Source organism: Truncatella angustata (assembly GCF_020726525.1).
Source record: "Truncatella angustata strain MPI-SDFR-AT-0073 chromosome Unknown BKA67scaffold_2, whole genome shotgun sequence".
NCBI classification, from domain to species: domain Eukaryota; kingdom Fungi; phylum Ascomycota; class Sordariomycetes; order Amphisphaeriales; family Sporocadaceae; genus Truncatella; species Truncatella angustata.
The window spans coordinates 2039478-2065193 of NW_025763382.1; the positions used below are offsets into that span (position 1 = coordinate 2039478).

General features: G+C 50.9%; 8 protein-coding genes across 8 annotated transcripts; 4 read left to right on the forward strand and 4 right to left on the reverse strand.

Moving 5' to 3' along the window:
• Positions 1-18: 18 nt before the first annotated feature.
• Positions 19-6810, forward strand: BKA67DRAFT_532055 (Mus7/MMS22 family-domain-containing protein; the record flags this gene model as incomplete). The annotated part of the gene is made up of 6 exons (XM_046099476.1): positions 19-4651; positions 4698-4873; positions 4923-5090; positions 5142-5276; positions 5324-5501; positions 5552-6810. The coding sequence occupies 6 exons, from the start codon at positions 19-21 to the stop codon at positions 6808-6810; spliced, it is 6549 nt and encodes a 2182-aa protein (XP_045961038.1).
• A 758-nt stretch (positions 6811-7568) lies between these two features.
• On the forward strand, positions 7569-8984 carry BKA67DRAFT_169650 (uncharacterized protein). The gene has a single exon (XM_046095213.1). The coding sequence runs from the start codon at positions 7938-7940 to the stop codon at positions 8844-8846; it is 909 nt and encodes a 302-aa protein (XP_045961039.1). The 5' UTR covers positions 7569-7937; the 3' UTR covers positions 8847-8984.
• Positions 8985-9283: 299 nt separating this feature from the next.
• Positions 9284-10811, reverse strand: BKA67DRAFT_655115 (uncharacterized protein; the record flags this gene model as incomplete). Its single annotated transcript, XM_046106688.1, has 2 exons — positions 9284-9841; positions 9960-10811. The coding sequence occupies 2 exons, from the start codon at positions 10809-10811 to the stop codon at positions 9284-9286; spliced, it is 1410 nt and encodes a 469-aa protein (XP_045961040.1).
• A 353-nt stretch (positions 10812-11164) lies between these two features.
• On the reverse strand, positions 11165-12244 carry BKA67DRAFT_169698 (uncharacterized protein). Its single transcript, XM_046095214.1, has one exon. It carries the CDS (start codon positions 12155-12157, stop codon positions 11501-11503), a length of 657 nt encoding a protein of 218 aa, XP_045961041.1. The 5' UTR covers positions 12158-12244; the 3' UTR covers positions 11165-11500.
• Positions 12245-13320, reverse strand: BKA67DRAFT_169705 (uncharacterized protein). Its single transcript, XM_046095215.1, has 3 exons — positions 13152-13320; positions 12879-13095; positions 12245-12832 (listed from the first exon to the last, which is right to left on the reverse strand). The coding sequence occupies exons 1-3, from the start codon at positions 13220-13222 to the stop codon at positions 12332-12334; spliced, it is 789 nt and encodes a 262-aa protein (XP_045961042.1). The 5' UTR covers positions 13223-13320; the 3' UTR covers positions 12245-12331.
• A 731-nt stretch (positions 13321-14051) lies between these two features.
• On the forward strand, positions 14052-16684 carry BKA67DRAFT_553217 (FAD binding domain-containing protein). The gene is made up of 3 exons (XM_046101897.1): positions 14052-14571; positions 14621-15243; positions 15296-16684. The coding sequence occupies exons 1-3, from the start codon at positions 14523-14525 to the stop codon at positions 16535-16537; spliced, it is 1914 nt and encodes a 637-aa protein (XP_045961043.1). The 5' UTR covers positions 14052-14522; the 3' UTR covers positions 16538-16684.
• A 2329-nt stretch (positions 16685-19013) lies between these two features.
• Positions 19014-21515, forward strand: BKA67DRAFT_655118 (uncharacterized protein; the record flags this gene model as incomplete). The annotated part of the gene is made up of 1 exon (XM_046106689.1): positions 19014-21515. The coding sequence occupies one exon, from the start codon at positions 19014-19016 to the stop codon at positions 21513-21515; it is 2502 nt and encodes an 833-aa protein (XP_045961044.1).
• Positions 21516-22587: 1072 nt separating this feature from the next.
• Positions 22588-25141, reverse strand: BKA67DRAFT_590640 (mitochondrial carrier domain-containing protein; the record flags this gene model as incomplete). Its single annotated transcript, XM_046104609.1, has 8 exons — positions 22588-23107; positions 23174-23209; positions 23264-23382; positions 23435-23481; positions 23536-24290; positions 24512-24719; positions 24815-24895; positions 24979-25141. The coding sequence occupies 8 exons, from the start codon at positions 25139-25141 to the stop codon at positions 22588-22590; spliced, it is 1929 nt and encodes a 642-aa protein (XP_045961045.1).
• Positions 25142-25716: the final 575 nt, after the last annotated feature.

Below are 25716 nucleotides of genomic sequence, written 5' to 3' on the forward strand. Positions count from 1 at the left end.
CTATGCATTTCAGGCTCAATGGCGAAATGGAGGGAACTTGGGGAGGTTCCCGACTCGGACGAAGAGAGTCTCTACGATAGTGAGCAATCTCAGCAGGTCCAGCCACCACCACCTATTCCACCAGATGCCGTGACAAAGCCTCCAGCTGAGGCTGCAGCCTCTCAGGATGCCTCAGTTTGGGACATTCCGCCGTCGTCAGTGCCATCAAACTCGCCAGGAAACGAGGCATTGCCAGGACAAAGGAGGATCGAAATACACATCCCCACGAGGTCAACACAACAGGAGCCAGTATCCTCACCACTTTCCTTCTGTTCCACGCCTGACTTCACCGACGATGAAACAATAACTCCTGCCACGAGCAGTAAAACAAACATTGCTGAAGACGAGCATCCGATTGTCTCTGCTCGGCCAGAATATGTACCTGGAGACACCACGGAACATGTATCACCAGTTGAACATCGAGATTTACTTCCTCAGTTGGACCCTGTATCGGAGAGTGCCTCACAACATATGCCGCCAAGCACTACGGTGGAAGACGACCAAGCAGATGCGCGACCGGCGTCTACTAGCTTTGGCCGCTCCTTACGACCACGAAAGCCTATACAAGAACACCCATATCTCCTGGAGAATGCTCAATACAGCACTATGTTCAAGTCGCATGGTGTTCGGCCTGTGAGACTACCAGCAGTAGATGAAAGGCGACGCCCGCAGGAGGATGATTCTCAGGAGCAAGATTATGAGGAAGACAGTCAGTCAATCACCGGGGCGTTGCAAGAGGATGCTACTGGTGATTCCCAGGAGATGCCGCAGCGAGACCTTTTCGACGACGACCGCGATGAATTAGCTCTTTCTTCCCCCCCAAGACCATCGCCCTCACCACGCCGACGCCCAGTTTCTCAGGAGCCACCAAACAGTTCACAAATCGACGAGGAGCTACCCGCTTTAGGTGACCTCTTCAAGAAGCGGATGACTGGTAGGCCAAGGACGTATGGCAAACGAACAGGCTCCCCTGAACAGTCATCAAAACGAAAAGCCCTAAAACTGCAGAAAGCTAGCCATGTCGACAACTACAGCTCTCCTTCGGCTAGGCCCTTGGGAATATTCGATATTCCTCCTTCGCCGCCGCAGACAAGCCCTGCCTTTTCCGCCAAAACACCAGCTACAAAGGCGATGAAAGGCAGGTTTCTGGTTGAGTCCCTGACACCCAAGCCTAGTAGTACAGACGCTTCTCGAGATTCAACGCCCGCGCCCGCACATCGCCAAACAGCAACAACCATAGATCTCACCAATCTGTCGGATGTGGAACCAGAAGATGAAGCAGCAGCTCAGAGCGATGGCGAGGAGCTCAGCCACGGTCATGCTCCTAGTCGTAGTCCTGACCCTGAAATGGCAATGCAACGGCGGATCAAAGGCGTGCTGCCAGCCTCGTGGATACGGCTAGATCAGCAAATTTCGCACGACAAGCTCCGCAAACCCGCCCGCCGCAGTCCTGAGCGCTCGCCAGAAAGACTCCGCCGAAAGGGAGTTGCCCAACGGCGAGTGGCGTCTCCTAAATTCATCAATGATGTGCCTATCAATTTCGATGACTCAGATGATGAAGATACGAATTTACGAAATAATGATTTTCCCGACATTTTGGAAACCACTGAGTTTCCTATTTTTGAAGACGATGCAGGTTCTGTGATTGAAGAAGACCATGTCGATCATATGCTGCCCGGGAGGAAAAGAGCAAGTATAGACAGAGGATCCCGTCCAGCTGTCAAACGTTTAAAGACGCAAAAGACCTTTGACGGTCGGCTAAGTGTGCGTAAGAGACAGCAGAGGATCACAGGATTACTTGACCGTTCTAAGAGCGGTGCCTCGAGAATAAAAAACAAACCAGCAGTAATCGTCCCAGGACCGCAGGTACAACGCCAACGCCCGGTGGCCAGGAAAAACGTACCGCCACGACTGAGTATTCTTGATGTTGTTGAAACCACTGCACCTCGCTTTATCCGTGTGGCAGCTCGTGCAGCTAGCAGGCGATTTGACAAAGGGAGATCAAGTCCTACCAGCAAGCACATCAGTCTCGGGTCTCGCCAGGACAACATTGACGCCCTCGGTGTGCTCCAGAACTGGAGGAATGGCAAGATCCCTTCACGGTTACCTTCTACAGCGCCCGCGCTGTATACGGCCAATGCTTTACCTCTCCAACCGCTGTCAAATAATCTTCTGCCACAAAGCCGCAAAAGCAAAGCTGTATCGAAACCGAAGTCTATGCCCGTCAGTCGCTTCTGTAATTCTCGAAAACTAGTGAAACAAGCGCGCATTGACAACTTCGTCGATACCGGGCCAACCAGCCTTGAAGCAGCAACGAGCATTCGACCTGAAGGAACAGAGCCGGCAGCACTCCCACCGATGGGGCGCCTTCTGGGTCGCTCGAGAACACGAAACACACCGCTAAGGCCCGCGCAGTTGGAGGCAGTGGGAAATGAGGAAGTCAACCGGCAGGCTTTCCACATTCGAAAGAAAGCACTTGATGCTATTTACCGCACGTCACGGAGGCTTCCGGCTTCGGACCTCGATACTCAATTGGAGCAAATCTTTCGGGGTCAAGTGCCAAAGGCTGGACTGCCTCCACCAGCAGCGATGGTTCCAGGTGCCACCGGAACCAGTCAAGCGACTTCGAATAGGCGACGTGCACGACCAAGGAAGCTGCTACGACCAAGACATATCGACACAGCAGCACCACAGTATACACACGCGAATGACCCGCTTCCGGAGGAGCATATTTCAGTGCCCGAATCTGTACATATTCCGGGAGGCAATGACCAGAAGTTAATGGGCTTAGGCCCATATGGCACTAACTACACCCAACATTTTGAGGTATTTCCTCTCGATGATGGTGTCTTTTTCCATGACAACACTCTCATAGGACAAGGGAGGATCACGAAGGCATTCGACGACAGATACTTGGATGGATTATTACAGTTCCGTTGCCAGTCAACATTGGTACTGGATGGCCAGCCTTTAAACTGGGGTAAATGGGACGCACAGACATCCTCCGAGTTTGGTGTTCTCTTCGACTGGATAGCGGACAAGATGCAAAATCATGTTAACTCTATTGATGCGGATGCTCCTGCACTGGTGACGGTGGTTCAAGCCGCGGACTTCACTGTCAACTACCTACAAGAAGTCATCAGCCTGCCTAATATTGAGAGCGCGCGTCCTTTCGTTGACCGCGTTCTTGAGGTAGTCTCGGGCTTTTTAGAACGGCTAGAGCCATCTACCACAGAGCATAGCCATGATATACGGCAAATCATTGAAGTGCTAACACGATGTATGTTGGTCGTGTTGCAGACTTTGCGCATCTGTAGCAAATTAGTGCCCTCAGAATCACTTCAGGCTGAAGAGCTTCTGAAGAAAACTGCCAAACAAATGATACAAGCTTTATTGCGACCGGAGCTGGGAAGGACCACGAACCTGTCACACGAGCTCCGAAACCCCGTCGTGAGGGTCCACGGGATCAAACAAGACAATTACGTGGTCGTAGGCTGGGTAGCTGCAATCAGAATCCTTCAAGAGTCGCGGATTCCCCGCTCGGGATTCTGGGATGTGACTTGCTCTGTGTTACTTGAGCAAAGCATTTCTCTTATCGTGAACGCACAGGTTTTCGAAGGTTTGTGGCATACTTTCTTCTCCATTCTGCCCTTGGGCGAGTTTGACAATGCCGGAGTTATCGTTTCTGGGTTACGACACACAATACCTCTGGAGGGCTGGGCTTTACCGCAAAAGCTATTAACCCGGGTTTTTGAGATGTACAGGACGAACCAACGACAATTACCAAGCTTCAACGACTACTGTCGTGCACTGGTTGGTCGTTGCCACTACCTTGTAGAGCAGTGGGGATGGCGAAAATGCAGCAGTATAGTCGGCACTATATTCGACTTCTTTGCTTCTCAAAATCTGTCGCACCTGCGGAACGAGGAAGCTTATAGGTCGGCACGATTTCTCGAGGATCTAGCTGGCGCACCATCACTAGCAATTCAGACTGAAGATCGATGTTTCCACATATTTCTCAAACTCCTTGCACTATCAATTCAACGACTCAGGAAATTTGGTTTAATCAAAGACGTCAAAAATTTGATCGCCCGGGTTATTCCAAACCATGACCGCCAATATCTCAAGGAGAGAGATGTTCACGAGAACGAGCTCGCATCGTTGAGAAATCATCACGACCTTCTCTGTACTTTGTTCTGGTGCTCGCCACAAGCTTTGCGCCCAAGCGTACAGACGCTTGAGAAGCTTGTTATACCTGGCAGCTCTCACAAGGAGGCCTGTCTTATCAACTTGAGGGCATGGAATCAACTGGCACGTTTTGTCGTCTCAGTTGGAGAAGACAGGGCCGCGTATAAGCCGTTTGCGGATTGGCAGAGCAATGTTTTCAAGCAAGTTCTTGACCAGTATTCGTCAGTGGAATCGGACATTCAGCAACAGTTTCTAAGGATGTCGAAAGATGCCTCGGGCGAAGTCAGTCCAGAACTGATGAAACGGGTCATCAACATGAACAAGCACGCCGCTACCGACGTCTTGCATTTCTCGCTGAGGGGTAATCTCGATGTGATGCGCCATACCAAATCACTTGCTGCTGCATCATCTGTTCTAAACACATGTAAGAGAAGTCCCCGCTTGTTCCGAAGGTCGCTAATATGTTCAAGACCAACTTCATGAAGTTTTCACACGCTTCACTTTAACGCCTCCGGACTTTGACTGGAGCACTCAAGGCGTCGCTGTTGAAATTATTGATCACTATATCGAGCTGATCCACAAATTTCTCGATGAGCACAACGCCATGGACTCCCGTAATGCTTGGCATGGAGAAGATGCGATTTTGGTATGCTTTTCGTGTTCGGTATTTCTGCAGCCCGCTAATCAGCGATCAGGTCCTCGATCGTCATGTTTCAGTTCCCTTCTTCGCCATGGCCCGGAGTCTACTCATCAACTTGGAACAAAATCGATCAAGCCTGATCGATGACGAGGCGGTATATACAGAACGGACCGTCGTAGTTGCAGGCCGCTTGGGAGCCTTGTTTCTTCGGCATGGTGTTACAGTTAGTCAACCAGTATATCGCTTAATACCCTATACTAACCAAAAGCGCCAGCGTTTATCTTCTTTCTTCACTACTGGGAAATATGGCTTGTTCCAAGGTCTGCCAGTCAAACTCTCGTGTAACGCTAGGCGATACCTCTGTCTTTTCGTCGCGATCCTTATTGATAGTGATATCATGGATTTCACCGTAAGTCAGTACGAGAGCATGAGAAATACATGGCTAACACGAAGCAGAGCATCAACACTACTCCTTTGGAGCTTTTTATATGTGCTATTACCAAACCCTATCACGCTTTGGCTTACGAGTATAAGTTTGCAGAAGCACTGAAAAAGCAAGGCGATATCTGCTTTGATTACGCTGAAGTGCCCCAGAATCGTCCAGATTACGGGACTAACCGGGACTTATTTGATCGTACGTGCAAACCAAAAAGTTGACAACGCAACGCAGCTTACATATATTAGGGATGTTGTTTCTCATGAGAAGAGCGCTACGCTTCGCAGTGGCCAGTCAGAGACAGCAGCTGCAACAGGAGTTTTCGAAAGCTCTCAGGACCGCAATGGAGCAGATCAAGGCCGATTTGAAGTCGTTGGTCCACCACGATCCTATTGCACATGCCCCATATATGCAGTTCGTGCGGGTGATCATCCCTCTCATCAAGAAGCACGATTTCTGCCCGGTCGACAATTTCTTCTATCAGATCAGCAACGAGTATTCTCCCTCATCTCAAGACCCGCGCCTACAAACAGCACAGATCTTATCTTATGGTCTCAAACTTGAGGACGGAGATACTCGATCAGTTTCCACTCTGTTCTATTTCCTCTATTCCAATTTTAAATTGGCCATGACAAATGGCAAGGTCGAGCAAGAGCGAGCAATCTTGCGGGAGGGCATGGAAAACCAGCATGTCTTTTCATTCATGCTTGGTCGGTTGTTGCCTGCTATTGTGAGAACTTCAGTCAGAATGCCTGATGCATGGCTACTTCTCAGCACTTATGTTGAGTCTATTGAAGAACTTCTGGATGGTCTTGTTGGGGCTGAAGAATCAAGTAAGCGGTGCATTCACCGAGAGATTGGTGAAGAGAGTATGGGTGACTTATTGGCTCTGCTCAAATTTGTGTCAGCTGCCATCAATCATCTCAGCGACTTGACCACAGCAAGTGTCAGAGCCGAGTACCTACAGACACTTACACAACTAATCCGGCTGCTTAATTTGTTCGGGCCATCACTCATAGCGTACCTCTGTCTGCCACGGAATTCCATGTCCCAGGTGGGCAGAGGCTTGAACAAGGAAATTGACTCCTTTACGGACTTTACACGCTCAGCGGACGAATACCTGTCTTCTGTATTACATCTGGCTGCGACCGGCCAAGACACATTGCAGGTTGACTCGCAGCGTCTCTTCGAGGAAATGCAATATTATTACATCGACCCGGCTTTGGACAGGAACGAACACATCAACAACTTTTCTAAGCATATGGAGAGTGATATTCAGAAAACATGGTGCAGTGACGGGTCAATGATTTCGGTGAAGGGCCCGCCCAAGCTATCAGCCGCATCGACACAATCAGGGCAGGGTACAGCTGTGCCAGCCTGGAGCCCGGTAGCGATGGTGCAGGAGCTGTATATACAGTTGAAGGAGTGGAACAACACATTCGATAGATCCCCTTCCACGGCATGGAAGAGGCGTGCAGTCATTCTCGATGAGGATATTCTCTTCTGAGCATTTAGTGCATCAGCCCTAGCAACAAAGAAGGCGTGTCACAAGACTTTGCATAGCATCACGGACTCGAACATATTTTTGAAGATAACACTTTGCGAGAATGCCCATCATGAAGCTTATAATCCAACTTGCACAGATCTTGCACCCTGCCGCCGTGAAGGTCGACAGCCGTAATGTTTGCACGAGTATAACTCTTGAGCGGGCAAGGGTGTTTGGCGTTCGAAACCCTGACTTGCCATTGTCTGCTGGACCGGATACATGTTTCTGCATGTAAACCGCGTAGACTCGATCAATTCCTCCTCTTTTTGGACAAACATGGCTGATTTGGGTAGTCTAATGCCGAATACCCGCAGATATCTGCAGCGGACGTCGTTCCGGGTATCCCACATGACATCATACTTACCCCACTATCGCCGTTCCAACGCTGTCTACTTGGTAATAATCTGTACTGTGTAATGGTTGCAGGTGATCAGCTACAAGACACTATCGCACATGCGATGGACATGCGAGCGGAGGTTCAGAGCAGGGCCGACTCTTCTTTCGCTGAGAGAGGGGCACATAAGTAGTGTTCAGTTTGCCGTGGCTTATTTTGGAGTCGGAGCTCGACCGTTTCACACAGAACGAATAGGGCGTGTTGTTCGCGTCAACCCGAAATCAATATAGCACCGCTGAAAGGGGCTGCGGAGAGGTCTACTGTGTAACGACATAATAAGCCAGGCAGCCTTGAAGTCAGCCTCAAGTCATTAGTCCAGAGAACCGCAAAGCTTCTCGTCGCATAAGCTCCTCGCAGTCCTAAAGCTAAAGCTAGCAAATCACATTGTCACCGTTCTACTCTGACCGAGGCTGAGTCGCCTAACTGCGGTCGCTTCGGACCCGGTATTGGCTAACCTAGACGACTCTCCAAGGACTTCTGGCGGTGCCCAAACCTAACACTATACCTGCAGGCTAAACCCTGACAAATCCGAGTCAGGCTGTGTGGCGCCGAGAGTTCAGCTTTCTTATATAGCGTCGCTGTCTCACCCGCCGGTGCGTGCGAGTGTTGGGAAGCTATCTCTTTCACCCCGAGGCGCAAGCGCACACATAACCAGGAAAGAAATAGAGACGGAAAAGACGAGGCGAGAAACACCATGTCTCGGTACAACCGCGACCATTCGCCCGACTATGCCGCCGGCGGCAGCGGCATACCGCCGCGAGTCCCCAGTCCCGGCCACACGACATTCATACCCTCCCCCGCCGTGGACCAGCACGCGCGCCTCGAATACGCACCTCAATCCCAGGCGCCCTACTACCCGCCACCGCCCGACCCCAACAACCTGCAGATCCCCGACAACTCACGTGCGCGGCCAAGATCCCTCCCGCCACCCGTAGAATACCGCCGCAGCCGCTCGCGACAAGACCGAGGTCGAGACCAGGACTGGGATCGGTACGATGACGATGACGACAGGGACAGAGACAGGTATAGGGGCCGAGACAGGAAACACGATCGCACGCCCGTGGGGAAGGCCAAGCAGTTCATCGACAGCAACTTCACGGACTCCACGACGGGCCTCGGCGTCGGCGTGCTGGGGGCGTTGGTCGGCGGGCTAGCGGCGCACGAGGCGGCCGAGGCCACGTCCCGCGATGGCGGCAAGGGCCGCGGTAGCCGGTACCAGACCGAGGCGCAGCGGCGGAACCAGCTGCTGAGCACCGTCGTCGGCGCGGCCGTTGGCGCGCTCGGCGCCAACGCTGTGGAGAAGCGGCTGGAGAACAATCGGGAGAAGACGCGGGACAAGCAAGACAGGTGGGACCAGAAGTGGGGGGTGACGTCGGGCAGCAGGGGGGATGTCGTCGAGAGGAGGGAGGTGACCACGAGGCCGAGGAGCGGTGGTGGGAGAAAGGAATGGGACTGGGACGACGGGCGGCCGGGAAGTAGGGGCGGCCGGGTGAGAGAGGTCGATCCGGATGCGCGTAGCTGGCAGAATGTCGAGGAGTGGGTGTACGACGAGCGAGATCCGGACAGAAGAAGGCGGAGGAGTGGAGATGGCTATCGGTATTAAGACCACTTTTCACGTCGTTTGGTGCTTAATGATGCGGTATGCCGACTTACGAAGTGTTTCTGGTTGGAGTTGAGTCTAGGATTTCTTCTTTTGGGTATAGGCAGTTCAACGGAATGCCCCGACACGACATAATGATTTCAAACATGAGATGGCGAGCACTGTTATGGTCATAGGTCCTCTATAGTATCTAGTTATCAATTTCTCATTCTCTCAAATGCTACCTTATCAAGGCGTCTATAGGGAGAAGCATTATTGATCCTGGTATTACCAAGTCGATGTTACCCAATGGGCAGATTACACGGACCCCATTTCTCCAATATCTGTCTCGACGTCAAAGGACTATCACGACAACGTACCACATATCAAACACCAGCTGCATCCCTCGTAATCCTACAGACCTCCATTCTTGTCTCTCTGGTGTCTCGTTCTCAAGCACACTACTGCGCCCGCGTCTCAGCAAAGGCAGCCACAGCCTTCTCTCGCTCCAGCACAACCTTGAAGAACTGGCTGACCTCTGCGAGGCTAATCTGCAGGCTCTCCGTGCTGCCGATGAGCTGGAGCAGTGCCTGCGAGTCCAGGATCTGCTTCGCGATCACACTGTCCGGCTGGCACAGGGTTCTGACACGAATCGTCCGGGCATTGCTCTTCATGGCGCCGAGCAGTCCCATAGTGGCCGACTCGTTGATCTGACCGTGGCCGTAGAACCGGAACTGGCCCACGTGCAGGCTGATCAGCTCCAGTTGGGTCTCCAGGTCGTAGCGGAAGCCGACGACGCGGGGGCGGCCCTTGGCGGACCAGACATCGGCGACTTTCTTGAGCTTGTCCGGGTCGAGGCGGCCGCCGTTGAGCTGTGACTTGATGTATAAGTCCAGGGCGTTGGAGAGGATGAACTCGAGCTCGCAGTACAAGAGGGACTGCTCGCGGGGGTCCAATGAGATGGTGACGCGATTGGGGCTTGGAAGACGACGGGCGGGCTTGAGGTTCGCTGTCTCCGCCTGGAATACTTATCAGCATGTGGTGGTATCACCCGCAAAATGTCACACAGATGTACATATTGGCCTTTCCGGGGCTCTCATTTTCCCCGGCCAGAAAATAGTCACGGGATGCACTCACAAATTCACGAGCCTTCTTTTTGATGCCATCAAGGAAGCTGGTAGGTTTCTGAGACGGCGGTTCTATCTTCTTCTTGTCACCTGAGTCATCAAGCCAGCCGTTATTGCCGAACAAGGTCTTCGATGCCTTTCTCTTGTGCTTGTCTCCCATGAGCCATGGTGTGAGAGGGCTGAACTGGTCAGTACAAGATGTCGAAGGTTGTTGCTGCTCTCCTCTAATATCATGGGCCGTAGCAGACTTGACAAGACCACGTTGTTGCTTGCCTTGGGTAGTTGGAGGAGTGGCCGGCGGCTCATAGGTCGTAGCAGGAAGTGTTTCGAGGTGGTCTGTTGCCTGATTAACACTCTTGGATCGAGCAGGTCGGATCTGGGCAGGCGACTGCAGCTGAGTAGCCGGCGTTTGCATGTTGGGCATGGTCATATCTCTCCAAGTATTGTACGACTGGAAGACATTGACGCGCTTATTGATGTGGAGCGGGCTGATTGTGGGAATGTCATTGAAAGGTGAGTTGTCCGTATAGACGGAAGAAGAGCCATCTTCATTGACATGGCGGTGCTGAGCATCGGCAGGTGTAATCAGTGGGAAGTGGATAGCCTGCACGCCCTTGCGATGAGAAACCTCTTCTCCGTATTTTCGGGCATCGTCCAAATTCAATGGAGTAGGTCGTCTTCTAGCCTTGCGTTCTGCGGAGGAAGGCACAAATGGCGACTTGGCTCGGATACGGCCTTTCTGGGGAGACTCTGACTGAGCTCGTCCGCGGCTGTGGTGCTGGAGGAAACTCGTAAAACTGGTTGTGTTGCTGTCATGGGCACGTCGGCCCCGGCCGTCACGTATGGGCGGCAAGTTGTTCATGGTCAGTATCTTCGTCTAAATACACTAGAAACTGTGCACAGGACTTGGGTCAGCAATGACAAGGTGTAAACAAACGAATGATATTGTCCAGATGGATGCAATGTTGTTGAATGTGTGAGGTGTGAATGAATTAATGAACTTTTCAGAGCTTGTCTGGTACGATCGTGTTTTAAACAAATCGATGTAAACAAATCACGTCCGTTGCTTGGGAAATACAAATGCAAATGGGTGGTATGTGCAACGACTCAATGATCGATCACATCAAGTTCTGAGAGCTGTACCAACTGCGTCAATGACAGATGCCTATCTCAGTTTTCTGCTCATTGGTCACATTTAAATCTGTCAACCCGTAATTACCGAACTTTACTACTTATTAACACACTATAGGCACGTCGACCAGTGTGAAAGAAAATCTTTGATGGCTTCAACATTTGGTCATACCTGTTGGCAGAACTACCCTAACTTGATACAGCAAACTCAGCAGCCATGACCACACTCTGTTGATATCTTTGACGTATATTTTTGTTTAACTTTGCGTCTTTTGTCTATTGTTGAAGTATCAAAACACACCATCTCGTCTTGACTCCTGCGGCAAGTGGTCGCGAATGAAACGGTCAGTTTTTGAGATGGATAATCATGATGAAACCAAGCCAAGATATTGGGAATTCTTTGACAAGTTACCTTTGTTCTCAAAACTCGCAACCATTGTGACCACCAGGCACCAAAGTGCTACTAGTTGATAAACACGACGGTTTTGTTGTCAAGCTATGTGTTAGATCATCCGCGATTGATGGCAATCGTCGGGCAGCTGGTAAACTCAGTGGGGGCGGTGAGATCTGTATAATTGTCGTCTGACGATGTGAGGTAGGAGTGTGGTCCCCAACATTGTTCAGCGAGATAAACTGCACATTTTCTAATGGCAATAGATTTCGCCTTTGGCATCTGGTTCTCCGGCGACTTGATGGGCTACCCTGAAAGGCAGATGATGAGGTCACTGCTGTGCTTACACGATTTGAGGATGGAATTGACGGGGTATGGTGGTAATCCGATAGCCAATCAAGCGAATTATTGTAGCCGAGATGAACGCCTCTTCTTTTGGCTCGACTGTGCGGGTCCAGGTTTGGGGCCAATGCTACATCCTCTTTTTGATGAGGCGACGGACTACTCGCATGTGCTTGATCGATATCCCACTTGACCTGAATTGCTGCTCTAGCCTCGCCAGTTGTCCATCTGTAGTCTAGCCCACCATCATAGCCTAGCTGTGGTGTGAAGGGTCCTCGGAAGTGCCGTCCTGACCTGGCCGCCTCAGTGATGGTCTCCGAGGCCTTTGATTCAGCAATAGGCATCCGATTAATGGGTACATCAAGGGGCAAAGATTTTCCATCATTTACAAGATGATGCTTCCTTGCAAAGATTGCGTTGGGAACATGACAGCCTTCCGGAAGAGGAATTGGCGAATGAGTGGAAGTGACACACTCATTTTGAGATGTTGAACTGGAATCGAAGAGGTTACTGGGTAACTAACTCCGGCGGTGCTGTTCCGACACAGGTTCTTTCTTGTCTCTGTATATTTTATCCGCAAGCTTGTTGATAAGACTGGAGCGGGATATTCGGAAGGGCTTTCCCATACTGCTCTTGGTAGTAGCCATCCCTGGAGGAGTGCAAACACTACAGTGATCTGAGTTCGCGATCGAGATCTCTTTTTCGTGTACCAACCTACCTACGCTCCTATTTTGCGGCTGCCACTGCATTTCATGGAATTCTCTGGGATTTGGAGAACTCAGGGGGAGAGTTCCCGTTGTCTGTGAAGACACATAGAATGTGTTCTCTATCAACCATGGTTTCCGGTTTCGAATACAGCTGTGTTCGACCGAGATCCTCTCCTCGGGGGGTTTGGAATCCGAAAGGACAAAAGGGTATCTGTCTGGATGCTCTGCACGCCACTGAATAAGTTTCTTGGTCGGCACAACTGACAGGGTGATAGTTGTCATATGAGGAACGTGAGGAAGCTCAAGATCAAACTGCACAAAATTAGCGGCTTAGAGTCTTCTGACAGGAAATACTGACATATCGGGTCATGTGGTCATGCCGCCAGCGCTGAAATGCGGCGCCAGAATCGTGAGTATGTTCGCATTCGATCTCGATCAGCTCGTAAAGTACTCCGCCAGCCAAATCGAGGTTCTCATCCCCCAGATGCTCCCGCAAGATGAGGAAGACCTGCTGGACACCATCCTTGTACTGGTAGTTCCTGGGTATATGGCCACAGTACCTCACGAGCACATTCCTGCATTCTTGCAGTGAGTCAGCGAAGGTGACGAAGGGTTGGTCCAATACACTCACTGTTGTCGTCGAAGAACTGTCTCGAACTCATTGCTCAAAGATTGGTGGAACTGTTTTTGGTGGCATTCCATCGAGTCAAAAACCCTATATGTAAGGGGCAGAGGTATAAAAGAGCTGGGGGTCTTGAAGATCCTGAAGTTGAGGCCATCGACCAGCCCTGCCCGCGCCTTCCCTCACGACAACAAGTTCCTTGCCTAGAATTACGCAGTCGTGGCTGCCCTAGCCCTGAAACTCGGTATCTTCAGGTAAGTGCATATGGGGCTGGCAATCACGTAGCCCGAAGGTTGAAGTCTGCATCATCGAAGTTTTCTCTAGAGCCCAGGAATGATTGGAGTTGGCTACATAGTTCGCTTGTCATGCACAGATATAGCATCAGAACGTCGCTTAACACGATGCAGCGCTGTGTCATTTGCACATGTCTATATCGGTCTCTCAAACTATTCATAATGAGACTTCTCGATACGCTATACCAAAAACTCGTATTTCAAGAGCTATGCGAGCAATAAGTTTATTGCCTCTTCCAGGCGTGGAATGCACGCCCGAGTTAGGCATGCTTTCACCACCAGTGACCAATCTAGTCATGGCTAGCTCAATGAGTAGAGGCGACAAAAGACGTAGGGGGCTCAAAAAGTTCAAGGTTAGTCATGTAGTGTGAAGCCCACAAGTATGCAGTGCTCTGCACAGGTCGCTTTGATCAGCACTCAGCGAATCGGATGTGACGGCGAGACCATTTCCAGCATCCTTTCTAGCAGCTGTTGGAATGGTCGGAATTGCGCCAAGACTACGTGCTAGGCGTCTCAGCTGGCAACAGCTGCTGCTAGAAAAGCTCACTTCCCGAGTTTCTCAGCCGTACACCCCGCGCCGGGGCCCCGCTCCTCATTCCCGTGTCGATGTCCCGACATGATCTGGGGCAGCCAACCTGGTCTAACTAAGCATGAATTGAGTACTATCCGTGACAAAATGGTATCCATCATTCGTCTACAGGCGTTTCTCAGTGGAGTCCACCTCTATGTTTGTCTGCATGGTCCAATTACGTGCTCCATTGTTCGGGGGCTCGCTCTCTCGCGCCTGCTTTTTGCTCTTGCCGAATCATAAGCCGTTGGGGATCCTAAGTCACGACTTGGATTAGTACAAGACACTTACACTTCTCTCGGATGCCAGCTCGGTTCGTGAAACTGGGCTTTTGCTAAATCTTGATAAATAGGGCTCGTCCGTCTCATCTGGTGTCACGAGTTGTTAATTTGACGAACCATCCAATTGGGTTTTTTTTTGCTACTACAAGCAAGAGAAGTGCCTGTGACCCTCATCTCTTATTGGTACTCCTGACGTCAATACTTGAGTTATTATCTACCTTTCACTACCGTGGAAAACATGGAGACACAACCGGCGAAGAAGTCGGCGCCGCCACATTACGATATAGGTAAGCGACAGATGTCATTTCGAGAGAAGTAGTTCTAACGTTTCCTAAGTAATCGTCGGAGCTGGTCCAGTAGGGCTCATGCTGTCCACATGTCTAGCGAGATGGGGTTACAAGATTAAACACATTGACAACAGATCAGAGCCAACGCCAACTGGACGAGCAGATGGCATTCAACCAAGGTCACTTGACTTACTGCGTAATATGGGCTTGAAATCTGCTATTATGGCTCACAAGCCTGCCAGAGTCTATGAGGTCGCGTTCTGGGATCCTCCAAAGAATGATAGCGGCATTGTTAGAACGGGTACTTGGGCCAGTTGCCCCAGTTTTATCGATGCAAGATACCCTTTTACCACACTCCTTCACCAAGGTCTTATCGAGCGGGTGTTTATCGCAGATCTTGAGAAGAATAACACCAAGGTCCAAAGGCCATGGACTATCACTGGCTTCAAGTCCGACGAGAAGGAGAACCCGCAGTATCCTGTCGAGGTCAACCTGAAGCATATTGATGGCACTGCAGAAGAGACGATCCGCGCAAAGTACCTGTTTGGCGGTGAGGGTGCTCGATCTTTCGTGAGAGACCAATTGAAGATTGGTATCACTCATAAAGATCCTATTGCTCATGTTTGGGGCGTCATGGATGGTGTTGTCAAGACTGATTTCCCAGATATCAAGGTGAGTTTGGCGATCAACTTACACATCCCTGTATGCAACTAACAGTGCACAGATGAAATGTACGATTCACTCTGATCACGGCTCTATCATGGTCATTCCGCGCGAGGACAACATGGTCCGCTTATATATTCAAATTGCTTCTTCGACGGATCCCGACTTTAACCCGCGCAAGACGGCGTCTATAGAGGAAGTCCAAACTTCTGCGAAGAAGATTCTGGCGCCCTACACCATCGAATGGGAAAGAGTCGAGTGGTACTCTGTTTATCCCATTGGCCAGGGTATCTCAGACAAGTACACTCTGGATCACCGAGTATTCCTGGGAGGCGATGCATGCCACACGCACAGCCCCAAAGCCGGTCAGGGTATGAACACGGCCTTCCTCGATGCTCTGAACTTGGCCTGGAAGATTCATGCTGTGGAAGCCGGATTTGCAGACAGAGAACTGCTGAAGACCTACGAGCCGGAGAGAAAAGCGGTCGCTGAGAGCTTACTGGCTTTCGACAACAAATATGCGAAGCTCTTCTCTACAAAGCCCTCCGCGGATACCGTCCAGGCAGCTTCAGCAGACGAGAAGGCTGAGGATAACGACTTTATCAAAACCTTCAAGGAGTCTTGCGAGTTTACCAGTGGTTACGGTGTAGCATATGGTCCCAACTCAATCAACTGGTCGCCCGAGCATCCCGCGAAATCCCCATTGCTCCACCCAAATGGCAACAAGCTACGTACTGGCCGTATCATGATGAATGCTGATGTGACGCGGGTTGTGGATGCCAACGTGGTTCATCTCGAGCAACAAATCCCACTCAATGGCTCTTTCCGCATTTTTGTCTTCGCCGGCAACCCGTCCGTAACAAAACAGGCATTGAGAGATTTCGCGAAGAGCCTGGCCGACAAACGTTCTTTCTTCGGGGCCTACCAGCGCACAGACATTGACTCCGTTTCCCACCACGATAGTCTTAACCCACACAGTCTATTCTTCTCCTTCTGCACCATCTTCGCTGCTCAGCGCAGCAAGATCGAGATTGCCAAGGACCTCCCTGAGTTATTGGCGAGGTACCGAGACAATGTCTTTGCTGACGAGCGGTGGGACCGCCGCGTACCTGACGCCAAGGCTTCTGCTCACGCAAAGATGGGTCTGGATGAGGAGAGAGGGGGTGTCGTTGTAGTTCGCCCTGATGGCTATGTCGGTGCCGTCACCAGCTTGGTCGAGGGAAGCGGCACGGTGGATGCGCTCAATGAGTACTTTTCTGCATTTGTTACCAAGAAGTTGGGCGAGACGCGATCTCAGCTGTAAGTCTTTGGGAATGTCCAATATACGAGTATACGCGAAGGAGAACAGTTCTCGTTTGAATTTATTGCATAGCCAGAGCGGGTATTGTATACACTCATATAACTTCTGCTAGCGCAAATGATTTGCATACTTCTTATTCAGATTTAATATTCTGGTATTCCCACGCTGTTTCATCGAGTTCCTATTTGTTGTGTGGTCGTAATATTCTCAGAGATGATAAAATACTCAACGGTAGACTACTGTAACATTCTCCATCCTCCTTGTCGATGACTTACACCGAGAGAAACATCTAGGCGAACCTGTTGGTTCGCTATAATATCTCAAAGTCCTCGGCTGTATGATTGCATCTTAAACCTGCTACCAACGGGTGCCGAGGGTCGGCTTGCGGATGTTGCACTTCCAGACTGGTTCACATGCACCCCTCTCTCGCCGGCGGTACAAGTTGATATCTAGATCTTTCGAATCGTTGAGTAATATCCTACATAATCTTGTTGGCTCTCTTGTGTGACTACTTGTTTCTGTGCAATGATAAATACGTCTTTCCAAGCAGGTCTAAAGTAGATGCGCGAGGTCAGCCGAGCGACTCAAGCCAAACCAGCACGCAAGGGTCGAAACGAGTGTTTGCTTGAATTACGCGTTTGCGGGCCTAGAGCCGACGTAAGTGGCCTGGCCGAGCACTCTTAACAAAAATGTATGAGATCGATTATCTGAACCATTCACAGAAGAAGAATATCTGATAAGGGCTGCGCTCATATGGATTCGGGACCGAATGGCCAGGGACCTAACTGCCCGCGTTATCATATATGGATGATGGCGATCTTCAAATTGTACTCGGCATAGCTCGAAAATGTTGCGGTAACTGACTGTACATGCTGCAGTAGAACAGCGCCCCCCAGAATATTTTAGTATCGCTTCTACATACGTGATGGCGAGAATTGGGGTTTGTGACGATATATCATACTACACTGAACAATTTGTGGAAGCTTCGACAGAAAGAACGAGGCGAAGCGAGTGTCACCCACCGGGTATTTCCCACTGACAGGTTCTAGGCTCCACACAAAGCACAATCGTGAACAAAGAGACCATCACGTCTCACCGTGCACGTTCCTCGGGCACAACGGTGGCCGCATATTCAACGTTGCTTTTACGCCAGGGCTGGCTATGGAGTACATACGGTACACTGCGGAATGTGGTGAGGCATCCACTAGCGCCATGTCTAATGACATGCAGTGCCAAGCATGGCTGGTTGCGGCGACGGATCGGGCTCGAAGAGTGGTCCGTGCATCTTGAAAACGTCAGGCTAGGCTAGGCCAACCCGCGCCTCTAACCATTGAAACGTTCAAACATCGCGATCAACTTCCAGCGGTCACTCATATCGTCGTCCATCGCTACCTGGCCTGCCGACTCGTCTGAGCGCGTCCAACTCAAGGTCCCATCGCGCAGTCAATCAGGCAGACGCGATCGAACTGATTCGAGCGCAGAAAGACGCATATCTTCCCTGGGCAGTTCCTCAACCTCGTAAGTACTGTGCTTCTTGAACGGTGTCTCCACCCCTGTCGTGATGCCCCTATACTGCCCCTGGACAAGGCCGTCTGTTACATATGCGCGATGAACATCAAATCTGGATACACCCAACACGTGTATGACGATGTGGTGATAAATGCGGCTCCATGGACGATGAACATCGGGGGGTCGGATAACGCAGCCATACCTCGAGCGCACTCCCCTGAGGACGGGGTATGGCGATGGATCGGATGCGTTCCTACTGAGTAGTAGTAGCTCAAGATTCGTTGCTATGCCATGCTTCTATGACAAAAGGAGGCGAATGGTGCAGTGGCTTGAAGAATGAGGAAGTAGTGTATGGGTGGTGGCCATGAAAGGCTGGCACCTCCTGCGCATAATTCCAGTGAGCCCAGGGTTGTCGTTGCATGACTGTAGGCTTGAAGCGGCATCAGGGACCCTCAACACCAGCTGGATTGGTGGTGCTGCAGCTTGCGTAGTACTGTCTTGATGGTGGGAAGGACGCAGCGGCCTGACCAGGTGCTTGTTGGCCGTTTGACCTGCTGCTGAGGCACTGTGGCCTAAGGCCTATGGCTTATGGCCTATGGTCTGTGGTGAGGTTGTCGGGTGAGCTGTCAGAATGTGGTTATTCCATTTGACTACTCCTGTACGGCCTCAAGCCCACCCGAATAATCAACGTGCTAGACGCGTTTGCGGGCTGAGGCCAAACTCACAAACGATGGACCCGTCGTCCTCTTCTGGCCTCTTCTTCTCTCCTCCTTCACCTGCCCTCACGAAGACCCAACTTTGCATTGAGCATCGCGATTGCAACAGCTTTTGTCGAAGCACTATCTGTTGAACCCCCCCCGCGTTTTACTTCCTCATACGCACTTGCCCGATTTTCTTATCGTTTCGGAAGACCTACTCCCATCACACTTGCACCAGTTTCCATCGACTTCACCAGAGAACCGACGCTAACATGGACATGAGTAAGCATCTCGAGGTGCGCGGAGCCCACCACCGTGCTCGAGCCCTTGCCAGAGACGTTGGCGCTCCCTACCTTCCTTACAAATACGCGCCTGCAGGGCTACGCACCCACAAACCAAGATCGAACACCTTCCGAGCTCCCAACCCACACGGAGCTCGATTTCAACTTCCTGGCAAGACCAAGGTTTCTCTACCAAACGACACCCCAACACCGCCGTCTACCCGCCCGCTCAAGCGAAGCTTCACCCAACAGCTGGATGATGACTCGCCTACTGCCAGTCACACAATTTATCGCGAACTAGAGGAAAACCTCCTCAACCTGAAAGAGCTCTCTACCCAATTCCGACGCGTTGGACAGGTTAAGCATACGCAAAGGATCCCTTTTCACAAGAGCAACTACAACTACCCGGATTTCCACAGCCTTTGCCGACCGCTTTCTCAAAGACCCAAGAAGCCTGCCACACAGCAAAATCAACGTCAACCCCAGCAGCCAGGTCAACAACCCCTGCAGCAACCTGATGCCCTTGGTTTCGAGGCCCTCCCGGAGCCGCAGCCGACGCAGTCTGTGCATTTTCTGGCACGAGCAGGCATGGGAATCACTAATACGATAGTCAGTGCCGGCAAGGCTATTGTCAGCTACCCCTTGAAGCTTTTATGGCCGTCACAGGAGCACCCACAGGTGCAACCAACTCTCCAAAACGTTTCCCTCAACAGCAATGGAGAGGAAGTTCCCAGTGGAGATGGGATCCAGGCGCCCAAGCGTCGCCGACTTGCAGAACAGCAAACCGGTAGCAGTGCACAAGGACAGAATGGTGCCACCAAAGAAGACTATGATGATGATTATAATAATGACGACGGCAATGATACAAACTGGGCTGCTAGGTACCGTCCATCTAACGGGGTCACTACAAACAATGCAGATCTATCCTTTCCAAACGCAAGCTACGATCCTATGGATCTCGATGAGGATGATGGAATAGCAGGTAATGAAGCTCCATGCGCTGGATCGGAATCTGAAAATGACGCTACAGATGAGGAGAATGGTCCCGTCACAACGCATTCTCCCATTACATCGGACTCGGAGTTTTCTTCACATGATACTCAGTCACCTCAGATTCAAGAGCTCATGGAGCAGAATCTGGATCCGCTCCGCCTGACCGAGCTTGTGGCCACCGGGCAGCCAACAGCTCTTATCGCTTTACCTGATACTTACGCATATCGGAGTCCAGAGCTCATCGAGCAGAATCTGAACCAGTCGTGTCCTGATAAACCTGTGACTACCGGGTCTCCAAGAACTGCTACAAACAACAAACCCGATCGTCGATTCTTAGACATGCCCGAAGAATGGCAAAACGATGAGAATGCGGAGATCCAAGTCTGTCACGAAAGTTTCGACGCAGCATATGCTGCGGAACAAGAAGCAACTATGCGAAGGAAAAAATCCATCATATCCTACTGCTCAAACGAGGAAAATGAGGATAACGTCAGAAAAGCTTCTAAGCGTGTCTTTGGCGTCAGTCGCAGCCGAAAAATGCCTGCCAATATCGGTTCCAGGTACAAGAACCCGAGAGATTTCTTCGACAACGAAGAAAAGCACTCGATCCAGGGTGTCGGAGCACTCCAAGCTAATCCTAGGAGACTTGAGGAAGATGATAAAGCACGCCAAGCTGCCGAATCGAAGGAGAAGGAGGAGGCAGAGGCGCGACGCCGTCAAGAGGCAGACGCTCAACTGGCAAAGCTGGGATTGCGCACGGCAAATCGTCCCTTCATCACCCCGCTGAGCAGCCAGTGGGATGACAAGGTCACAGCTGCAACTCAACGTGGCTCGGGTTCTGTCAAGACTTGTCCTCCTGAGAATCTTGATCTCAGTGCCCGCGACTTCTCTCGCATGGTCCCTCAGACCGAATGGCTAAACGACAACTGTGTTCAGGCTGCAACACAGTTTGGGGCCGAGTACATCAACAAGGCTGCGGGCGTGACCATCAAGAAAGACACGCCAAAGTGTGTTGCTCTCAACAGCTTCTTTTGGGCTCAACTCCTCACCAACGGCGTTCAGAAGAAGGAACGCATGTTGAAGCGTGTGTGGGGCCTTACTCCTCAGAACTTTCTCGATGTTGAATCAATCATTGTCCCAATCAACGAACACTCACACTGGACATTTGTACTGATCCGTCCACAACGTAGAGAGATTGCTTATGTGGATTCATTTCAGCAGAGGAACGAGTTCCGGCTTAACAAAATACGCGAATTTGTTGCCGCCTTCTTAGGCGACAAATTTGAGGACGCAGATTGGAAGGAAGTTGTTTTCAAGTCACCGCGCCAGAGCAACAGCTATGACTGCGGGATGTTTGTCATTACAAATTCCATCCTGCTGGCGCTCGGTCTTGATCCGAACACTTATGAGCAGGAAGACCTCCCTCTTCAGAGGCGTCGAATTGCAGCTGTCATTTTGAATGGTGGATTTAATGGCGATTTCAGCTTGTCATCTCTATAGGGTAAACTTTTTCGGATATGGAAATAGATATTGGTGTTTGGAGTAAAGCAGGTTTTATCCTGGTTGATGGAGAAAGGCATAAGCATTCATACCCATTGGTACAGGGACTCGGGGACTTGGCGAATAGGCGAATAGGCGTTACAATTTTTTTTAATAGGACAACTGATGTTTTCAACTCTGGTATTCATAGTAACACACTGATTGTCTCATGCTATTTTGTCTTATCCGGCTGCTTCTTTAGTCGCTATTCTATTTTGTCCCTTGATAATCGTCTGATCGTTATAGAATACGGAATCCGAATACCTTGTCTACCAAATGGCGCCTTCAAGCCTGCTCATATTGTCACACGATGTTTTTGCTCGTTGACCTTGCATTCGATTCACCAGTCTGCCTCATGTCACCGTGTGTATTTACCTGAAATCCGTGCTTGGTAGTTACGCTAAATAAAATACCACATGGAAGCTGAGGTGTCGGTCTATCGAAGCAATGCCTGTTTCCTTCAGCAATTGCACAATATGGACAGGAAGCAGACTCACATGCAATGCCCGGTACCAAGCTATGGACTTTGGTGGGACATGGACAATGATCTACGGCTACACACAAGGCTGTGTCGTTTGCAACGGTTTGCAATACCGCCATCGAGTTAGGAGCGACATCATTGGGGTTTGAAGGAACAATTCACATTTCAGCATCCGGGACTAACTCGCCACCATTGGCACCGCCAGCACAATTGGAGAATGCACCAAGGATTTGCCCGTACACCAACAAGACACTGACAAGGGTATCTTTGAATTCATCATCTGCCTCTACCATATATCTACCATACAACGCAGCGGCCATCAGATCAGCTGAGATTCTTCTTTCTGTTCAGCTCTACTAGAAAAGTTGAGGCGTTCTTAAAATGCCTTTCCATACGCCGGTTCCAATGCAATCAAAATACGAGGGTCACCATCTAACTCGCAATGCGTGCAAGAATCCCCCTTCGCTCTTTCCAAACAGTCAGTCGGTCGCTCCCTCATTTTGCTTCTCTCTGAGAACACAACCAGCAGCGGCCCGCTTCCTCTCGACGGCCTTAATCTAGCTCCAGCATGTCCTTTGCTTTTTCGTATACTATCCACGTAATACTAAGCGCGGGTGCAACCTTGAGCAAGTTCGGCAGGAGCCCTTTGTAAAGTCCACGGGGACCTTCATTCCTCAGTGTCTTCTGCGCAACATCCCATATGCCCGTGTAGCGTGCCGGATGCATGCTGGTTCCCTGGGTCTGAAGTCGAGTTCGCAGGACATTCAAAGGGTAGACCACTGAAGCACCAAAAGCCCCAGATGTTGCTCCCATGATGCCGGTCAACACACCAGAGGGGTGAGGCACGTCTTCTTCGTGTACGCCCAGTTTCTTCGCCTGATATGTGATCCAGGATGTCTTGAAGAACTCGAACGTACCCATGTCGAGCGCCGAGTAGGGAAACATGCCAATGAGACCCATTGTGACGCCACGATACCATGGCTTTAGTCCACCTTCAGCTCTCATCTTCTTTGCTGTCTGCAGTAGTAGGGGAAAGCCGCGCTTTCCCTCGGCAACATATTCAGATTGAAGCCTAGGCCTTTGTCAGCGGCATTCTCTGGAGGAAGGGTGTCACGGCAACCATGTGGGTATAACGCACCGGAATTTTAGGGTATCCAGAGGGTAAACGAAGAATCTAGACAGCAATTTGTTAGCTAATCTGTACGCCGTTGGTACCTGGTGAACTCACTGAGCTGTCATGCCAGCCAAACCTCCGGCAGCAAACTTGCTGTAAGGGTTAATATGTTTCGTGTCGCCATGACCTTCAAGTTGTGCGAGGGTGTTTTTTGCGGCCTCGTAGGCTCCGAACTAGACACAGATTAGAGCCTGACAAAGGCTGTACCCATGAAGATGGACTCACGCGCATGGCCGTCTCCGGCATGATTTTGATGACATTTAGGCCGTTTCCTGTGGAGGAGGTGAGCTTGACTGCACAAGAGCCCCCATGTCATGGTAAAATACCTGCAAAGAATCCCTTCAATCCTCCATTTCGGTAGAGTTCTGTGGTAGCTCCCCAAAAAGATCGGGCAGCGTTTGTTACCGCGGCTAATGGGCGGCCATTTTTGGCAGCATCAACAGCGGCATAGTTTGTGGCCTTAGTATTCACCAGGAGGTAAACCTTCAATCGATCGAGGGGAGCAGTGGCGGTACGTGAGATACCTCCCGCGACAGCACCGGCGACAAAGTAGCCTGAATCGGGAAGGTGCTTAATCAGCCAACTTGTCACGCTAATTGTCTCTTCACTCAATTCAGATTCATCAGTGCCTCGTGGAGTGGGGTTGGCCGACGTTGTAGGCGTTTTCAAGGGCGACGTAACGCCGCGCAATGCGTTTGCAGTTTTGCTTGCGGTGGTAGCAAGTTGACGATTACCACCTGCCTCCATTTCGGTAGTGTCGCTGAGTTGACGCACTGGCTGCTGATGGTTTTCTTGTGATGATAGAAGCAGTTCCTTGGAAGTCGCTGCAAGATCTGGCTGTGCTCGTGAATGGGGCCCATGGGTTCGATCGTGGTCTTGGTCCGAAGGAGAGGCAATTCTGATAATCGAACCAAAGAGAGGTAGCATAAGAGATTTTAAAGTCGTACCTATACTTTGCAGAGTATCGTTGTTGAGCACTGAATCCCCCTCAGCACTAACGGTCACAATGTCTGAGTAAAAGGTAAAGACAGCACGCAAAGTAGCTGAGGCGTCCTGGTTCGGCATGAACAGGAGAAAGTCCCTAGACATCGGATTGCATTAGCAATTTGAGAAAGCTGAGCTGTTTTGAGCTCTCAAGGCCCAGTTGGATAATGGCGAGGAAGTTCAAGTCAACCGCCCCACTGCACAATGTTGGTGAATCACAGCATCAACGATTAGGCAGATGGCACAGGGCAGGACAATCCAAACCTCTCTTCCCCACTGTGGCCCTGATGAACTGTGCATGAAAGGTTATGTGCTCACCTCCACTCGTCAAAACTGATGTATCCGTCATTGTTCATGTCGATGTCCTCAAAGAAGGAGCCAAGTCGTCGCATTGGTATTGCTAGGCCAGCTCGTTGGAAAGCTGTCTGGAGCTCGTGCTTGTCGAGCTTTCCGTTCTTGTCATGATCGATGGTCTTGAAGAGTAGGTAAAGTTGGCGCTCGGCTGCTCTCACGAAGCTCTTGAATTCTGCATGGCATTGGCGTCAGTCAAACACAGCTTACGAAGGGCATGGCAACATGACACCGGAGTGCTGCACAGACGAGGGCTTGGTTAACGCCAACCTTCATATTGGATTTTCCCATCTCCATCACTGTCGACGACCTTTACAATCTCTTGAAGCATTCCGTCGGCGTTTTTGAGAGCTGTCATTTGGATCAGTCAGACGATGCGACAAGTCCCAGGTCAAGGTCAAAGTCAAAGTGCTGCAAGGCGAGGAGTAACTGACGATGGTCGATCTTCTTCAGGCCACGCTGTAATGCTTTCCAGTCCAGTTCGCCCTTGCCTTGATAGTCCAGCCTCTTCCACAAGGCCTCGACTCGGGCGTCTCGCGCGTTCTGTGATTCCTCCATTTCCAACTCTATCTCTGAGACCACATCCGTGACCTTCATGGCTGAAGATCATACAGGCTGTGATCGCAGGACTATGGCGTGTCGTTACGAGTTCGGCATAGCTGTCGCATGTGCTGGGGCTTTCAGGGCATGGGCAATTGGGACGTCAAGTTGTCTCCCAGGCTGATGGCATGCATTGAATGGACAGGAGCTACTTGGAGGGGGGTTTATCGAAGCTGGATGCTGGAGATTGGCGTCGTCTCGGTTTGCAGCTCTTCGGGCCAGGGAACACGACAAGGCCGGAGCAAGCTCATCCAGGTGCGCTGTGCTTGGCTGTGCGACCCCATGCAAGGATCTTGTGTTCAGTCTGCTGGGGGGGGGGCGCTGTCAAAAGTCCAATTAATTCCGAATTGCACAGTACAAGATCTTCTTCCGTCATATCGTGGCCCGCTATGCCCAAAGCGGGAGCAGGCGGGAGCAGGCGGGAGCTCACGCCAACTCATCCCCCAGGTCCCCTCCCCCTGTGATAAGCTCTTATGCAAGCTCTTGAGCTCTCAAGCTCGGTGGTAAGCCCAGTGGTGCACTGTCCAGGCCCACTGTGTAAGCCATTAAGACTCGGTTGTGATTCGGCAGCC

What these genes read in the sequence shown, in the direction of transcription:
- BKA67DRAFT_553217 (XM_046101897.1), top strand. Translation starts at nt 14,523, where the DNA reads ATGGAGACACAACCGGCGAAGAAGTCGGCGCCGCCACATTACGATATA. An exon ending in GCCGCCACATTACGATATAG is followed by an intron (nt 14,572 to 14,620) that starts GTAAGCGACAGA and finishes ACGTTTCCTAAG; the next exon opens with TAATCGTCGGAGCTGGTCCA. An exon ending in CTGATTTCCCAGATATCAAG is followed by an intron (nt 15,244 to 15,295) that starts GTGAGTTTGGCG and finishes AACAGTGCACAG; the next exon opens with ATGAAATGTACGATTCACTC.
- BKA67DRAFT_169650 (XM_046095213.1), top strand. Translation starts at nt 7,938, where the DNA reads ATGTCTCGGTACAACCGCGACCATTCGCCCGACTATGCCGCCGGCGGC.
- BKA67DRAFT_169705 (XM_046095215.1), bottom strand. Translation starts at nt 13,222, where the DNA reads ATGGAATGCCACCAAAAACAGTTCCACCAATCTTTGAGCAATGAGTTC. An exon ending in ACAGTTCTTCGACGACAACA is followed by an intron (nt 13,096 to 13,151) that starts GTGAGTGTATTG and finishes GCAAGAATGCAG; the next exon opens with GAATGTGCTCGTGAGGTACT. An exon ending in ATGACCACATGACCCGATAT is followed by an intron (nt 12,833 to 12,878) that starts GTCAGTATTTCC and finishes AATTTTGTGCAG; the next exon opens with TTTGATCTTGAGCTTCCTCA.
- BKA67DRAFT_169698 (XM_046095214.1), bottom strand. Translation starts at nt 12,157, where the DNA reads ATGCCTATTGCTGAATCAAAGGCCTCGGAGACCATCACTGAGGCGGCC.